At 47.2% G+C, this 18,949-nt stretch overlaps 1 protein-coding gene across 1 annotated transcript in view; it reads left to right on the forward strand.

Annotated features, from left to right (window-relative positions):
- Nucleotides 1-18,949, forward strand: part of LOC147900763 (putative triglyceride lipase) — a 162,291-nt gene that overhangs the window by 33,733 nt on the left and 109,609 nt on the right. The window contains exons 4-6 of the mRNA XM_087375737.1: nucleotides 16,989-17,056; nucleotides 17,403-17,472; nucleotides 17,653-17,734. Coding sequence (XP_087231863.1) covers nucleotides 16,989-17,056; nucleotides 17,403-17,472; nucleotides 17,653-17,734 — 220 coding nt within the window. The remainder of the gene's footprint in view (nucleotides 1-16,988; nucleotides 17,057-17,402; nucleotides 17,473-17,652; nucleotides 17,735-18,949) is intronic.

An 18,949-nucleotide genomic window follows, 5' to 3' on the forward strand; every position in this document is an offset into this window, starting at 1 on the left:
AGCCCTTGATGAAGAAAAGGAAATCTCCTCAACAGCTGCTCGGTGCACCTTCCAGCCCCTTGGGGTTGATTCGACATCTAAGAGCTGAGGGGACGTTAGAGTTATGTCATCTCCTGTATGTATACTAGAGAGTGAGGGCTGATATGTGGGTGTGCCTGCCCAGAGAGAGGTATAGAGTGGTAGTCCTTTCTCACTATGTTTTTTGTAGGTTAGGTGAGAGTGTGCCAGGGTTAGTGGCAATGTTAGTACGCCTGACATGGGGCTGTTTTAGGGCCTGGTATAGGCCACAACATGGGTCAGTAACCAAGCCAGTCCATGGCCAATTAGAGGCTACCTTGGGACCTTAAACATGGTCGGGTCAACTGATCTAACCAGGTCGAGTTAACTTGACCAGATTTGGTTGGGTCATTCGGTTGTTACCAGTTGACTGGTTGGTCAGGTCAGTCTAAGGCTTCCCTTGTAAATTGGCCCCCTTTGCCACTCTTGAACAACCAATCGTGGGGTTTCCTCAGCAAGTTTATGCAGAGTTTTCCCTCACATATCCTGCGCATTTCCATTGTTTTCATACACATTTCTTTGCTTTAGTTCGCTTATCCTGCTTGCATATTTACTGCACTTTTCATAGATCTAAGATGCCCCATGGTAATCCATGCTGCATGGGAAAGGTATATCTATAGGTGTCCTGGTGCGTGGATGAACCCATCCTTGCTCATGTGGAGGAAATTGCTCTAGTACAAGAAACCGAGACAAACCCCCCACAAAACTGACTGATATCAGATACACAAAAAAACAGAGAATCCGCGATTCAGGATGCACAGGACATTGACGATCTTCAGATCTGCACCACTGCCAAATAACCCTCTTCACAGTTTGGTAGTAAGTCAACCGTGTATTGCCACAAACTCACAGCCCGTAGTGATCGTTATCACTTCGTGTCTGCTCAAGAACCCAACCACGAAACAAGTTCAAAGCTCCTCAAAACAGATCGCACGTAGACTAGGCAAGATTTCCTCCAAGACAGAATCGCCTCGTTCAGCGTGTGTGATATCAGCTTATCCATACATATGCGCAGCCAAATAGAGTCTCACTTATGCCCACAACCAAGTACCTGCCTGCGTACTAATCATCGTGATCCCCTGGGCAAAATAATCTGTCAAAAAGAACCGTGCTAGACTCCACGTAACTGCATAGAAACTGACGCAGCAGCATCAACGATTAACAGCATACTCTCACAATTCATTCAGAAAAGCAGCATCGTACTGATCTGCAGTAAGCATCCTTCCCCTCAACAATGATCGAAGAGCGACGATCTCTCATAGACAAGCTCCATTCGTGACCTCGTCAAGCAAGGAAATGCTTCAGCCTCTCTTTGACAACCTCTGCTATCATCTATGAGCCTCTCCCAACTCGTATATCTGTTTCACCCTACCATTCAAGAAGCCCCTTGTCAAGAGCCACAAACGATCCTTCCAACAAGCTCCCATCGATCAGCTCCCAGCTGCCACATCACCATTTAGAAGCTCTCCGTTGAGTCTCACGATGCCAAGTAGTACATGGGCATGTTACTTCCCAAACGATCTAGCCACCTCAAGATTTCTTTACGTGACACGGTTAGTCGAGGATCCTAGATTCTTCATTTGCCAATTTCATCCACATGCACGCAGCTCTTTTTGGACCTTAGTGTTTGCCACGATCACCCATGTAATACTTTGCTTTAGCCCCCTCCATTTTCAAAGGAATTTCAACATTTAATGCCAAGGCCTTTCCCCCCCTTTGCACGTACTAACTTTGCCAAAGCCTTCATGCAACACTAACATGAAATTCACTCACATATCCTCAACCAATGCTCACAACTCGGGCTAGAAAATGCCCCAACCCATTACATGCATGGAAGCGTGACCTCAACAAAAGTGATCATCACCCATAACATTACAAACATAAGAAACACGACAACAATTAGGAACACATGCCATCCCGTCACCGCACATACGAATTTGGATACCATGCTCTGGATTACCCTGGAGCTAGTCATAAATGACCTTGGCCTGCATCAAGAAAGGCTGCATTGTATTGCCTTTGGAAAACTTGAGATTGAAATACTGACCCTGCAAAGTGACAGCCCGCATGCCGAACCCTGTTATAGAGACTCCAATTTTGACCATACCTCAAATGCATCGGTCAACATCTGGACTGTTGGGGAGACCTCCTTTCTGATTGTTTGGACCAATGTTGAATGTGCCTTCGAGTCCCGCTCCTCCCAATCTTGGATCTCCTCCCGGAATTCATCCTCTTTGCATCCAATGAGTAGCGTTCTTTGGTTGTTCGGGCTTTCTTTCGTAGCCTTGAACTCTCTCAGAGGATTTTGTGTATGAACCAGACCTTTAGGTTGAGTTTCAAATGGGCATAGTTCGTGCCATCAAGTTTATCTTCCTAACTTGTACATGAGGTCCCATGGAACTATTCCAATCCTCCCACCCTAGTACTGATCTTGGCAAAAAGCCAGCCTACTAGGTGGAAAAGAAGAGAGAGAATGCAAGATTGAGGTATGAGATTGAGAGGGAAAGCTGCCCTGACAACTGCTACAACAAGTGGCCGACTAGGCTACCTTACTGCGCCTTTTCGGGTTGTCGACCACAAGGCTGCCTTGCGTCCTGTGCTACCAGGTTGCCTTGCGGACTTCTAGCCGACTCCTTGTGCTGTCCACGCTGTGTGTAGACTGCACCAAACAGCCGATTACCATCTCTGCCTCAAATCACCTTCTAGATGCTCAGCAATCTCCGATCAGCTCCTTCAAAGTGCAGCCAGAGATGTGCGTCAGTTCAGCGTTCTCCTTGTCACGGTTTGACCTCTAAACAACTGTCTGAATATGTAGCCTCAGATCGTCTTGAAACAGGCCCCACAAATACTGTCCAATACTTTGATTTCCTTTAGATCTTATGTCTCAATGCCTTCCTTGATGGAGTGTGTGCAGAAGCATGCAAGAAGGAGAGAGAGAAAGTGACACTGATATGAGGCAACAGCAACGTAGGATACAACCTAAGAGAACAATTGTGAAAGAATGCTCCAAGAGAGGCCCAATGTAAGATGCTAAGAATCGAGAATGAAATTTTATTAAGTTTATTAAAGTCTTCAGAAGACCGATGGGGCTATGAGACTGTGAAAGAACCTGATACAAATCCAGTTGGAGGGGTGGAGCTAATCGAGCATCCACACCCATACAAAAGCAGAAAAAACCGTGTCCTACATAGTCATATAAAAATAGTAGTCATCTACAACTAAAGAGCCCCCATTCAGCCTGGTCGGCTAGCAAGGGCTGGCTACCAGGTCAGCCCTTACCCGACCAATAGGTTGGTTGACCCGACCCAACCAAGGTTGGCTTAGGTTAAGTTGACCCAATGAGTCTGGTTAGGTAACCCGACTTTTTGGGAGTCCGGTTTGGGCTCCCAACTCAGCCTTACCAGCCAGCGTGGATTGCCACCATAGCCAGCCTAACCAAGCCTTCACATGAACAGGTTTATCCTATCCCATCAAGGCGGGCACACCAACAATAAAGCCCTCTCTCACTACTATGAGATGCCAAACTCTAACAGGTAGGTGATCGTAGACATGCCTTGCAATCGAAACCACGTGGATGCTCATGCATACTAGTGGTGCTCATCTTCCTCAGTTGCCAACTGCATTGATGATGAAAGGGCTCTTCACTAGCTGATCCACATCCGTCAATCCCAACTATTTGACTCAGTCTAGATATGTAGTAATTTGTAATGAGGCGTCTGTGTGGAGAGGTCTCGCTGCAAACTCTGCTAGGATAATGCTCTGTGGAGTACATCTCTCCCCTTGAATCATATAGGGCAACTTCATGACTTGTAGCTTCTCAAAAAGAGGACACTCATTCTCTTGGAGGTCTATTGCCCAACATCTAGTCAACCGTACCTATGTTACCGATTTTATGGTAATCTTGGGGCTTGTAAAAATGCACCCTAACTATACATAAGACCCAACTCCATTGGCTCCTCTACAATTGTGAAGGCCTCTCGTTGGAGACCTGTTTTACCTAGGTTGACCTCTATGTCACCGCCCTCAAAAAAAGCTTGAAGAGCAGTGAGATGCATTTGTAACGCCTATGCTGTGTTCAATATCAGCATCACATCATGTGACAACAAGATGGGCGTGACTGACTATGCTAGGATTAATCCTCGACCTCCAAGCGCGTCCACAAAAGAGGTAAGCTCATCTATGTAAAGTCCAAAGAGGATGGGGGAGGGGGGCAATCCTACTTCACTCCAATGGTGCTGTTCACCTCCTTGAACATCCCGTGTGTGGTGCACACTATGCCTGTAATTGATCGACCACTATGCCTGTAATCGATCACTTTGGGTGGCCATCCATCCATAGAAAGAGGAGCACGAGAAGACCATGAAATTCCTTCATGGGCTGCAGACAAGCATTCAATACTATGTACATAGTTTCTATCCTCAAGGGTATGCCACCACCTATGAGATTGTATAGAGTTTCAAGCTCATGAGCAAGGGGCAGCAAGGTCACAAGTGGCCCTCAATAAGAAGTACCAGGATTCCACCTTCTCAGGAGATAGCAACTCCAACGGTGGGAAGAAAATTCGTAATGGAGAGTACTCAGGGAAGGAGAACTAAACCTTGAAGGATAGTAACGGCTTCGTTTGAGTCTTGGATGCCGAGACTCTGGCAAGGTATAAGAAGGAGAACGGATGTTATTACTGTCATGTGTAGGGTCATTGCAAGGATGATTTCCCACACTTAAAGAAGCTCCGTGACGAGGAGATGGCAACACCCATTCGGCTACTTAGAGCTTCAACTCCGATGAAGCTGACATCAATGTTCATTGAGGAGATTGAAGGTTATGAGGACGAACCTCATGTGTTCTCGATGGATACGATGGGTACAACAAAATCACAAATGGATGATGAAGACTGAGAAAAGACCACTTATAAAAGGCCATAGTAACACCTCTAGCTATAGTAGCAGCTCAAAAAGAGTAACGCCTCCAACTATAGTGGCAACTTGCAAAAGTATTGGTTGATCTTTGCTTTGGAGATAGTCTTTTTGTAATATAAAGTTACATGGATTTTACTATTTAAGAAAAAGGGGTGTGTGTGTGTGTGTGTGTGTGTGTGTGTGACTATGACTATGAGATGTACTTATCATATAGTGAGATTTTCTCATGATGGAATTGTGCTGCCCTTTTTCAGTTTAGCTTCGCTGTAATATAATCAGTTATAGTTTTCACCCAAAAAATAAATAAATGTGTATATGTGTGCGTGCACTGCATAGATCATGATGCATATTTAGCATACACTGAGATTTTCAGCTGATGTACTTTTGGTTGCCTTATTTTGAGGTTGCTACTCTTGTAATGTAATCAATCAAAAGTTTTCACTAAAAAAAAGTGTGTGTGTGTGTGTGTGAGAGAAAGAAAGAAAGAAAGAAAGAAATTTTTTTAAAGGTCCACGGAAGGCCATACATGGCCTATGGGACACAAAATCATCCGAAAGGGAAATACATCATCAACGATGCGCCAACTAGGTGGCCTCATCGTAATACAGCTAAGATGCCAAAAATGGCTACAAAAATCCTAGATACAAAATGAAATGAAATAGAGTACCAAAAATGCCTAGATACAAAATGTAAAATATGAAATATGAGGAACATCGTCTTCCCTAAGGGGTCTGTGATCCAAAGAAATGATGGAAGTCATGGCCATCGACCATGCCTCGTGCCATGAGTGTGAAGATCTGGGCAAGTGTCAAGTGGGCTGCTGGCGGTGCCAATTCTCCATGGAGCAATCTCCTCCGAAAATCTGCCATCATCCTCCGTCGTCTAGAAATAAAGCGACGGGTACGGCCTCTGTGTAAGATCATCCTGCGGTGCTGCCGGATCATGTCATATGTACATCCTCGGGAGAGAGAGAGAAATTGGTGTTACAAAAAGAGAGTGTGAGAGCAAGAGAGCTGAACGTAGTACTTGCAATAGAAGAAGTGTGTAATACAAGAAGTGGGTTGGGTTTTGTCTAAGTGACAAAACCTTATCCTTCACTAACCGTAGTTAGTGAACTAACTGTGGTTAGGGGGAAAAACCTCTAAATGAGGGAAAAGTGCCCCTAACCTACTTATTACATTACATTGGTCACTGCTGAATTATAATAATAATTCTAACACCCCCCTGCAGTGCCAATGTCATGTACAAGGAAATTATCAATCACCAAAAGGAGATAAGTTCAGGGCACTGCGAAATGCCTCAAACTTTTCACGTGGAAGTGCTTTGGTGAAGATGTCTGCAACATTGTCATGTGTTGACACATAGATCATATTGATCTCTCCTGCATGCAACTTCTCTCTGACATAGTGATAGTGAACCTCAATGTGCTTTGTGCGAGCATGAAACACAGGATTCTTTGCCACTGCTATAGCATTCTGACTGTCAGTGAGAATCAGAGAAGGACCCTCCAATGAAAGATGAAGATCAGCAAATAAACGATGCAGCCAAACACATTTAACTGTCGCTGTGAAAGCTGCCCTGTACTCAGCTTCACATGAGGAGGTAGCCACTGTAGACTGTTTCTTGCTCAACCAAGAAATGCAAGCATGTCCTAGAAAGAAACAATTCCCACTGGTGGACTGCCTAGTATCATAGTCTCCAGCCCAATCTGAGTCACTGTAAGCATGCATCTACAAGTCACCCCCCCTGGGAAACATCAAGCCAAAAGACTTTGTACCTTGCAAGTAACGGAAGATGCATTTTACAGCCTGCCAATGCATAATCTTTGGGCTGTGCATAGACTTGCTCACCTGAGAAACTGAAAACTGAATATCACGTCATGTATTGCAGAGATAAATGAGGCATCCAACAGCCTGACTATGCCGAAAAAAAACAGTGCTGATTATATTACTTCGAAAAACAAGAATACATGGGGTCAGTTTTGCAGCTGACGAGGCTGCGTTCACAAATCGGACGCAGCCCTAAGAGGAAACAAAAAAGCTCTCTCTCACGGAGGGATCAGGCGGGTGTGAATAAACAGCCAGAGAGGCGGTGAGTAGCGCCACTGAAGGCCCTGAGATGTATGCTCGAAGAAGAGGCCCTGCGTATCCCAATCTCGGAGGAAACGTCTCCGCTTCTCCTGGCCAGCCCGGGAATCCCTCTGGATGTGGTCCCACTAGCCTCTGAGCGTGTGGATAATCTCGCTCTAGATGTCGGCCATGACCTGGGCAGTCGAAAGAGAGGTACCTCCGAGGATCTGCGCGCAGCGCGAGGTCCAAATGTGCCATCCGACGATGCTGCTAATAATCTCCCAGATTGGCTGCGTCACCTGAGATCCTGTGTCCACCTCTGCCAAGTGCTGCGGGATGCCCTCAAGCGGCCCCCAAGTCCCCTGTGTGATGAGGAACATAGGGTCCTGCGGGCCTGCCTCGAACAACTGGTGATAGCCAAGTGTGGTGCTGCACCAGCAGAACGCGTCCCAAGTGATCAAACCTAACACCGGTGCTGCACGAGTAAGGATCCCGAAGGCCCACCTCCACACGTCCTAGGCGCGAGTGCAGCTCCATAGGCAGTGCTTTGGTGACTCCTCGTCCTCATGACAAATCTGACAAAGTCCTTCCTAACCAATCTGCCGCAACCAGCTCCCCACTGGAAGTCCCTTGTGGGCGAGTAGCCAAAGGAAGTAGGAAATCTTCCGTGGCCGCCAGCTCTCCCACAAGGCCTTCCAGAAGGCCTGCAGAAATAGCCTAGAAATACCTTGAGCATACCAACTGGGCCGCTGGGTGGGCGGTCTGCTCTGCATCCTCCCGAGAACGCTCCTGCCCAGTTTCGTGCTGTAAGCGAAGAAAGGGGTCGGCCCCTGGTCTGCCACAACCTCTGGCCATCTCCACTCTCCTGGGTCCCAGTCAAGCTCTGAAAGGGCCCGCCCCTCCCAAAGCCAGAGACGCCACAACTGCGGCTGATCCTGCTCTACTCTAGGATCGATCCGCCAAACCTTCCCCATGAGGCCTACGACACGAACCCTCTGCCACGAGAGAAGGGGGTCGATGAGCGCACCCTCTCTCCTGAGTCGGTCGTCCCCCAAAACGGTGAAGGAGACAGAGGTGTCGTCCAGCCGGCCTGCAACAACCAGTGGGATGCCACGAGGGGTGAACTGTCCAAGCCAACGGGCATCACCAGGCATGAGGGTCTGAATCTCTGGTGCAATCATCCGGCAGGAATCGCTCCATCTATCTCTGTACGCCTCGCCTGAGCTCCACGGACACCCCCGGCTGCGGCTGATAGAGCAGCAGTCTCCAAGTGTCTGTAAGTGTCCCTCCAAACTCGAAGGGACCGGGCGGGCCCCCGCATCGAGCCGTCCCATGAGATATGCGACCTCTCCCCCAGCTGAAGGCCCGAGGCATCTCTGACCTGACCGTTCCAGATGAGCGGCTGGCGATCGATCTCCTCCTGATTGCTAGGAGGCGACTGGATGAGACTGAGACGAAGTCGCCTCCAAACCATGAGCAGGCTACGAATGAGCAGGGAACGGGGGCGGGTAAGTGGTGCAGAGGTGAAGATCCACCTGAGGGACGGTAGTCACTCTCCTCCTCGGCGCGGGGTGCAAGAACTGATCCCCTGCTGAAGTAACATCTTCCACGTTTGCCCCCTTGGGGTCAAACCACGGATAACTAACTTGCCCAGCAGGGCCTGACTCTGGAGCTCTGGATCAATGACCCCCAAGCCACCCTCACCCTGCGGAAGAATGATTGTCTGCCAGGCTACCCTAGCTCTGGTATCTCTGAGACCATCCCCTCCGAACCACAGGAAATTCCGAACCATCCTCCTGAGCTGTGCCACGCAAGATCTCGAGAAGCACCAACAAGAGGCCACATACCAGGCCGTGGCCAGTAGAACCTGATTGACCACCACAAGAGCACAACCTGCAAGAGAGAGCTTAGCAGTGCTCCAAAAAGCTAGCTTCCGTTGTATGGAATAGCACTGGGAGAACCGGCTGAGCTGGCGTGATGTCCAAGCCGACCTGAAAACCGAGATATCTAGTAGTCTGCCCCCGCGGGATCCATCTGAAACCCAAAAACCTCCCCCACTGTGAGCAGGCCCCAGGGTCTGTGAGAAAACCAACTGATTTGTTCCAGTTGATTTTCGCACCGGCTGCCGAACAGAAGACCTCTAAGGCCAGCCTCACCCTCTCCAGCGTCATCTCATCATCCTGAACATACAGCACCGTGTCATCTGCATACTCCGAGTCCAGGAGCTCAGTGTCCTCCCTGATGGGAAGGCGAACACCCCGAATCCCTGTCGACCTTGCACGAAGATAGTGCGTCAGCGCCTCGGCGAAGAAGAGAAACAGGTAAGGAGCAAGTGGGCAACCCTGACGCACTGATCTCTCCAATCGAAATCGCTCTCCCATCCTGCCGCCGATGATGACCGTGCTGGAAGCTATCCTGTATAACGCTGAGATACCCTGAATCCATCCCACTGGGAATCCAAGTCTCTCCAAAGTACCCTCCAGGAAGGACCAGTCCACTCGATCGTAAGCCTTCTCAAAGTCGAGAAGTAGGATGGCTAAGTGAAACCCGCTGTGCTGAGCCCACTCCGTTGCCTCTGAGAAGGTGAAGACATTATCCAGGATACTGCGATCCTGGACAAAGCCTGTCTGAGTGTCATGAATGAGGTCAGGAAGTAGTGGCCGAACTTTGGCGCTGATCATTTTGGCAAGGATTTTATAGGCAGTGGTGAGAAGAGTGATCGGGCGCCACTGACGGATCTCCTGCCGATCTCCCCCCTTCGGGATGAGGCAGATCAATCCCAAAGAGAGGCTCTCTGGCATATGTCCGCTGCTAAAAATCTTCTGGAGGGCTGCAAGGAGGGGCTGATGGATCTGATCCCAGAATGAAGTGAAGAAAGCTCTAGAGAGCCCATCCTCACCAGGGCATTTCTGCCCATCGATGGCCATCAAGGCCTCCTGCATCTCGACAGTGGTAAACGGTGCCATCAGCGTCGTCTGCATGCTGGGCTGAACAAGGGTCGGAATGTGCCTCCACACCTCCTCGCAGGAACGTCTGGTACGGGGGGCAAGCTGCTCCTGCTAGAAAAGAGTCCTGTAGAAGTCGGTAGCCAACCCCATGACCTCCTCCTGGTCGGTAATGATGTGGCCCTCCGCTGTCCTAAGACTCCGGATCTGGTCACCTGCTGCCGCCCTCTGGCCATGCGTCCTGAAGAACTCTCAGCTCATCCGGTCGCCCTTCCTAGCCCAGTAGGAGAGGGAGGCGTGATAAGAAAACTCCGAGCGACGCTAGAGAGTCTCCTCAAGAAGGGCTCTGGCTCGAAGGGCCTAGATCCGAAGCTCCTCCGACTGCCTGCTGGAGCCGCTGAATGGAGCGAGGTTTACGAAGAGCTCTCTCTCTGCCCCACCACTCCTGACGAACCTGAAGGGCTGCTAGCTGGCAAATCTGGCTGGACTCCTGCAGAGCCTGTGCAACCGACTGTGCTAGATCCACGCACTCGCCCCAATCTCTGTCCCAAAGGCTACCGATACTACTGCGCACCTCCTCTCCCTAGAGAAGATGGAATCAGGAATCTTGCACGAACGGGGGGGAAGGGACTGAGCTACCGAGTCTAGTGTCAAGAGCACTGGCGCGTGGTCGGCGGAGAACATCGTCCCTGGCACTACACCCACCTAACCACCTCTGCTGATGGCCCAATCACTGACATAAAATCTGTCCAATCTCTCCAGGAGTCTGCCCCCTTCCCTGCGGAAACCCCACGAGAAGTCCAAGCTCCCGTGCCATCGGCGAAAGGACGGGTCTCTCCAGCTGTCCCTCCCTCCTGTCGCAAAGAGAAAGGAGTCCCAAGCGGACTGCTCTGCCGGAGCTATACCTGTAAACTCTGGTCCTCTGCCCTGCTGGTCCTCCAAGGTCTCAAGATTGTTGAAGTCACCTCCAACAATCCATGAATCCATGTCTGGGAGAAGCTCTGTAAGTGTCCTCCAGAAGGTGGCTCTGCGTCGGAGGTCTGTGGGTGCATAAATGTTGAGGACTCCTATTTTGGAGCCCTCCAACTCTAGGCCAACCCAGAGCGCACGGCCTGGGATCAACGTACCATGGCCAAAAACTCCCTGGGCAATCGACTTGCAGACGGACGTGCAGACACCGCCACTCCTCCCCTGTGCACCGATCGAGGGCTCCCAATAAGTGTGAGAGCGCCCAGGGAGGATCTTCTCGCAACTACGGGTATGAGCCACTGAAAGCTTATGCTCCTGGAGCAGGAGCATATCCAAGCGACCAATCACTGCTGGTTGAAGTTCCTGTCTCAAGATAAGCTTCCTAGGACCACGGGTGCCAGAAGAACGAAACCCGTTCACATTCCAGGAAACAAAGTGTAAGCTCATGGTGAGGACTGGTAGGCTGCGAACAACTGTTTGCTCGCGGCCGAGGTCGATGAAGAGGCTGGTAGTTCGGAATGGAGGCGCAGACGCTTCTGTGAGGGTTTGGAGGGGGAGGCGGGGTCATCCTGCCCATTCTTCAAAACTTTTAGCAAAGGCGTGAGGCCTTTGGTGCCATGGACAAACGCTTTCTCGAGCTAGCTCGAGATCTCTGAGGTAGTCATCCCGTAGAAGGCGCGAAGTTTCTGTGCTGTCCAGACTCTGACATCCTGGGGGAGGGGCCAAGGCAGAGGGGGCCTGAGGATCACAATCAATCTGAAACTCTTGGCGACGTATCGCCACCGCAGGCGCACGTCACCCTCAGACCACTGGGTCTCAAGAAGCTGTCCACCCGTCGGGCCTATCCAGGAGCAAATCTGAGCGTGTGTCTGCTCTCTGAGAGCCTCCCAGACCGAGTCGTCTGTCCAAATCTCGGTGCCGTCGCTGAGAAAAGTGAAGGTACAACACAACCAAAAACTCTGAAGTGGTCCACTGAAGGCTTTCTCCCATGCCATGCCTCCTAGGGAGTGATTGTCTTCAAAGCCTTTGTAGGAGCCCGATTTAAAATATAGTTTGCACACATGAGGCCTTCCAGCCAAAACCTGTGAGGCAACTTCTTACTTGTGAGCATGCATCTATCCATTTCCATGGTGGTGCGATTCTTCCGCTCAGCTTTGCCATTCTGTTGATGTGTAAGCCTCACTGTAAGCTGATGCATAATGCCTTTTTCTTTCAGAAATGTCTCAAATTCATGAGACATGTATTTCTCCCCTCGATCTGCGCGAAGTGTCTGCACCTTGAGTCTTGTCTCATTCTCAACCATAGCCACAAAGTGTTTGAAATGCATAAACACTTCTGATTTTGCCTTGAGACCATAGACCCAAGTGTAATTGGTAAAGTCATCTATGAATGTAACAAAATAGAGATAACCCCCAAAAGCAAGTGTCCTCATGGGACTGCAGACATCACTGTGAATAAGCTGCAATTTTCTTGTAGCTTTCACTGCACCATCCTTCTTGAAGGGAAGCCTATGCATTTTGCCAAGAATGCAACCTTCACATGCATGAGGAGGAGGCGACTCCAAAGGAGGTAATGCATCAACCATATCTTTCTTTGTCTCTGACTGCACACTTGTCATCATAAAAAACAATTTGAAATCCTTCTCTATTGAGTGAGGACACTGAAAGCAAATTCTTCTTTATACCCGGCACATAGAGTACATCTGAAATTCTGAAATCTATGCCATCAGTGGATGTGAGAATAATGTCTCCCACTCCACACACTAAATGAGAAGAATTATTTGCACAAGTTACCTTCTTCTTGGTGGGTGAAGAGTGCAAAGTTACAAACAGATTTTTCTTGGAAGTGATGTGCTTTGAAGCACCACTATCAAAATACCAAGTATGTAGTGTCTCATCAACACTGAGAGAGCATTCATCCTTTGAAGGATCGTAACTGCAAGTCAAAAAAGCATATGGGTCATCATCATTAGTGGTTGTAGTATCTGAACTACCCACTAAAAAATCTGAAGTGCAAGTCAAAAAGGCATAGTGCTCTTCAACCAAGTGGGCTGCAACATCTCCTCCATCATGGCAATGTGGACCTCATGCATCTGATACAGCCATACCGGAATCCCTTTTCTTTTCTTTGGCTATGCGCTTCTTGCACTCTCCAATATAATGACCTGGCTTCTTGCAATAATGACAGATGCCCTTCTTTTTCTGCTTGTTTGTATCACCCTGTGCCTTATAAGAAGGCTGTCCAAAATCAGCTTTATGCTGATGTGTGGGCTGATGGGCATGTGGCTTATGCTGCCCTTTACCCTTGGGCTTGAACTTAGAGAGCATAGCATGCTCACCAGCCCGGGTTGCCATATTTTTGCGTGTTTATTCCTCCTGCAACAGAAGTCCTACCAACTCGTGAAAGGAGAGAGGATTGCTGCCCCCCCTCAATGACAAATTCAGCGAGGTGTGGAAACCGAGATAGGACTCAGGAAGAGAGTTCAGAGTGGTGGAGATCATCTCTGAATCGAAAATGACTTCATCAATGTTCAGCAATTGTTCCCTGAGATCTTGAAGCTTCGTGAGGTGAGAATTCATGGAATCTCCCTCTTCCATATGTGTATGGGAAAGTTCTTACTTCAGAAAGGAAACTCTGGCATCGTTTCTTGCTGCAAACATACTTTCAAGTATTACCCAAGCTGCCATAGATGTCTTGCATGACCGAATATGAGGTATAATGAACCTCTTGACAGAAAGAGAAATTACTGAAAGAGCTTGTGCATCTCTAAAGTCCCATCTTTTCTGCTCTGCTGTGGGAGCTCCTGGAGTGGTTGCTCCAATCACCTGTGCTGTATTTGTACCTCTACCCCTACCTCCAGCTGTAGGAGTGACAGGTATAGGCGTTGTATCTGGTCTTTCTTCATCTCCATTGACATAATCCCAAAGATTTCTGCCAACCAAGATATTACGAACCATGAAACTCCACAAGGAGTAGTTGGTGCCATCCAACTTATCTTCCTATGTGAGAACCTTGAACACCTCATTTGAGTTGTTCTGTGCCATTTTTGCGAGATAAACTGAGAAATACAGCAAACTGAACAAGTAAAATCCCTTCCTGGGATGTACGTAAGATGCACAAGTAAAATCTACAAAGAAGAAATATGCCCACAGTGACAAATACTGTCACAGCCTGTCAAAGGCTCAAAATGCACCACAATGCTCTGCTCAATGCCCAAAAATCTGCAAATAGAATCTGCAAAAGGTGGCAAAAGTCTGCAATTTGACTCGTATTGAGTCCAAAACTGTTTGCAAACTTCCAAACTGCCCTTTTACCTGCAAAATTGCAACCCAAATGCAAAAGCCCCAATTTCTTGTGGGAAATTGCATATAAAAGAGGGCAAATGGTTTGAAAGCCCCAAATGTTGCACAAATTGCAGTCTGCCTACAAAAGCCCCAAATTTCACTGCAAAATTGCAGTGTAATTGCAAAAGCCCCAATTTCTTGGACGACTTGCAACCCAACTGCAATATCTGCAAGAATATAACCTGCAAAATGTACGGAAATCCGTATGTACGATGTACAGTGTACGGAAGTACGGAAACCTGTACGGTTGTACGGATGATTTGCATGTGCCACACGTGCAAGGCAGTTGTACTGTTGAATGTACGTACGGTTTGTACGGCGCTGATAGAGCGTACGGATGTAGGGACGAAATAATACCTGCAGTACAAAAGTCCGTACGTCGTATGGCGAATGTACGGCTATTGTACGGCGGGACTTCAGTATGGTTGTACCGCGCGGGGTAGTACGGATGTACGGTGCAAGACAGTACGGATGTGCGATGGTACAGAATCGTATGGCTGTATGTTGACGCCTGTTGTACATATGGCAAACTGAAGCTGGTACGGTACCTGTACTACAGTACGACGCTGATTGCATGTTTGTACAATCAAGTAGCGGGAGCTATGCGGCAGGTTGTACGGCAAGTACGACTGGAGCGTCATTGGGTGTACGGCAGAAATGGAGAGTAGTAACGAGAGTTGTACGGACTAGTTCTCCCAAGCTTGGAATGGAGAGTGTTGAGCTCACAAAGAGGGTAACCCGCTCTGATACCAAATGTTACAAAAAGAGAGTGTGAGAGCAAGAGAGCTGAACGTAGTGCTTGCAATAGAAGAAGTGTGTAATACAAGAAGTGGGTTGGGTTTTGTCTAAGTGACAAAACCTTATCCTTCACTAACCGTAGTTAGTGAACTAACTGTGGTTAGGGGGAAAAACCTCTAAATAAGGGAAAAGTGCCCCTAACCTACTTATTACATTACATTGGTCACTGCTGAATTATAATAATAATTCTAACAATTGGCACAAGAGATAGGCAATAACAATGGTATATCTATAGGAATACAAGAACAGCCTGAGGGAAGCAAGTGAGAAAGGTGCTCAAGTGAACCTGTGGAAGATAGGAATGAGTGTGGGGGGAGGGACCTTTTGTCTACCCGGCACCCAGTCTAGTCAGCCAGCAATAAGCTAACTGACTGGCCGACCTACTGGCCGGCCTTACCCAACCAGCAGGTCGAGCTGACCCTACCCCAAACAGGTCAGGTTAGGTCGGTTTGACCTGACCTGGATGGGTGCCCAACTAGGCCCCAAGTCAGCCCTGACCAAGGGCAGGATCGCCTCCACCAGCCAGCCTAAACCAGGCCACGATTGCTCTCTCTCTACTCCCCACTATGGGTAGGCTCACCCACAAATTAGCCCTCTCTCACTATGAGATGCTAGACATCTAATACAAAAAGGGCAATGCATTGTAGCCCAGATGGTCAATGACCTCACTATGTCTTATAGATCTGAATAGATTCTGCCCAAGTAGGGTGAAATACAAGCTATACCTCTGTAATGGTGCTCTCTTTCCTATTGGCTATCAGCAATAAACCATACTCTCTTTCCTCTTGGATGTGAGTAGCCGCTCACTCCTGATACAAGATATTTGAAGGACAATGTGCTCCAAGGCTGAGCATGAGGCTTGACGGCACTGCTACTCTCAAAGTGATGGAGGAGTGACATATAGGAACGAGATATGGAGAGTAGGGGTGCAATCCTCATCTTACAGACACTGCAGATTAGACCGACTAAGTCCAGGAACGAGCTGACCTGTAGCAGGCCGATCTGTCAACTGACCTGATTGCCACAACCAGCAGCCAACCTGTTGGATGGCCCTACTGCCATGTCAGCCGACATGCCATGTTGATTATTGACTGCTATATGGACACCAGCATCTTTGCTAATGATTTTGGAGGAAAGCCCTTCTATTTATATGTTTTTCCTGATTTTTCTTTTGAACAGGTATCATCGCAAATAAAGATTAAGTCTGAGGATGACTTTGTTTAATGCCTCCAGCATTTCATTACCATGCAAGAGCAAACAAAACAACAGTCATGCTAATATCCGTTCGAAAGCCTTTTGCTTTTTTTTAGGTACTTTTAGAGGGATCTCCCAGGTGGACAAATCTGAGTCAATATCAGTGTCTGATAAGAATAATGTCCAAAAGGTGTCACATGATACCATTTCATATTCTTTATGGTGGATAAGGATTTGAATACTGTAGCTACAGTCCTTATGACTTAAGGGAATTTGCCTCACATAGTGGAGGTATAATGCTTTTGAAGATATGTAGCAGGAACATTTTCACTTCATTCTTGTTTTGGCATTCTGTCTTTCCACAATCAGGTCATTGTGACGGAATACACAATGTTACTGTCTTAAAACACTCTACATGAGAGCTTCAATCTGTTTATCTAGAAAATGAAGCCTTGTTAAGATGAATGGATTTCCAGTGGGGCTTGCATAGTAAGTCCTACACAATGTCACCATTTTAAAAGTCTCTACATGAGAGCTTAAATCTGTTTATCTAGAAAATGAAGCCTTGTCAAGACGAATGGATTTTGAGTGGGGCTTGTGTTGATTCAGTCTTGATATATATTTGGCTTAGAACTATCTGTTCTTGCATAGTCCCTACTGATTTTTGAAAGGGATAACATTGTACTAAATTGGCAGGGGACCAGTGATCCTTACATAACACTGCGGGTGGGAGACTCTGTTGTTCGAAGCAAAACAATATGGGCGTAAGTGGGCAAGCTCTGATAAACCCCCCGATATTGGTTCAATCATTTTCTTGTTATGGCATATAGTTGTTGCCTCAAAAAAGGGTCGTTAGGCTTGTTTGAAGACAGTTGAGTTTATTTGCACTAACGTCAACAATGGACTGAGAGTAAATGTACATTTTCAAAAAACAAGGATGCTGGAGTATAGCATTCACATACAACTAGTCTTTTCCTTCCCCAAGGACATTTATCAAATTGAGATGGAATGTATGTTGACTGGTAATGACCATTCTGTTAAAATCTAATGAAGAAGGTCGAATGCCTTACTTGTACGCTTGTTCTGCTCTCCTTTTGTTTGCTTTTGTAGGACAACAGAGCCTGTATGGAATGAAAACTTCAAAATCAATGTGAAAAACCCAAGCGCAAATTATTTACAGGTTATAAACTAGTCTACCATTTTGTCTTTCTAAGTCATATCAATACTTCAGCTGTAAAAAACTATGATGTGTACAAATTATATGATGATCATTATATAAACAAACTCTTTTTTCTGCCCAAAAAAAAAAAAACTATGATGTGAGTCTGTCTACTAACCCAGCATTCTGATGACTTGACAGGTTGCAGCATGGGATGCAAACCTTGTTACCAATGATCGGCGTTTGGGTAATGTGGGTATCAACTTAGAGTCCCTATCTGATGGTATGTGCTCTCATATTATCATCTAACTTGACCAGAACACTATGCACGATGTTGTCTTACCTCTCTATAAATGGTATTTTATAAAAGGTATTGTGGTCATGGTGATTGCATTACAACATATATGAAGCTACAAATCGCTATTTGTGTGATGCTCCACATGGAGGCATTACAAGATATATTAAGCTACAAATCACTATTTCAGTGATGCTCCACATGGAGGCATTGTCACTTGTGCAAACAACACAGCTTTCTTGTGAAAGGGATTGGTGAGGTGTTGATCACATCAGTGTCGGTGATACAGTGACCCTTTTGGAGGTTTTGTATGTTCCAGGTATCAAGAAGAATCTTATTTCTATTTCAGCCATCTCCACAAATGGCTTCAGAGTTCTTTTGGACAGTCATTGATGTGCTGTGTATGATAACCGGTGTAAGATAACTATATTGTGGTCACTGGGACACTCGACGGCGGGCTGTATCACCTTGATACCTTTAAAAAACAGGCTGCTATAGAAGCTAATTCCATTCCTGAATCTGTGATTACCGATACTCACTTATGGCATGAGAGATTGGGGCATCTTAACTTTAATAGTTTGGTGAAAATGCATTCAAAGGACATGGTAGTAGATCTCCCACCCACGCATGCCATTAGATAACATGTCTGTGCGGGTTGCTTGTTGGAAAAAATGCATCGGTGCCCATTTTCAAAAGACCCGATCCTTGGTGCATCTAGGAAGATTGCATCTCGTACAAAGTGCACGATGTATGTTGGCTGATGCGGACAGCATCACTTGGAGGCTACTATTACTTTGTTACTTTTGTGGATGACTTCACCAAATTCACTTGGATTTACCCTATTAAATTGAAGTCAAATGTCGTCTCTACCTTAAAGCATTTTCTTGCCTTTGCCGGGACTGAGAGTGGGGAAACACTCTTGACCCTTTCACTGACAGGGGGGTTGAGTACTTATCCCAAGATTTTTTGACTTTTTAGCAGCTTGGGGTATCATACATCAGTGCACAGTGCCATACACTCCGCAAAAAAAAGGACTTGCAGAGCGGAAAAATCGAATAGAAATGGAAATGGGCAGGTGCATGCTCAATGGGAAGTCTTTACCCAATAAAGTCTGGTTGGATGTTGTTATGTGTACTAACTATATGCTCAATTGAACACCCGTGCGGGCATTGCAGACCATGATCCTTATGAAGCATGGACAGG

The sequence above is a fragment of the Dipteris shenzhenensis genome, chromosome 6, assembly GCF_047967505.1.
Source record: "Dipteris shenzhenensis isolate YYH24624 ecotype China chromosome 6, Dip_SZ_1.0, whole genome shotgun sequence".
Lineage (NCBI taxonomy): Eukaryota > Viridiplantae > Streptophyta > Polypodiopsida > Gleicheniales > Dipteridaceae > Dipteris > Dipteris shenzhenensis.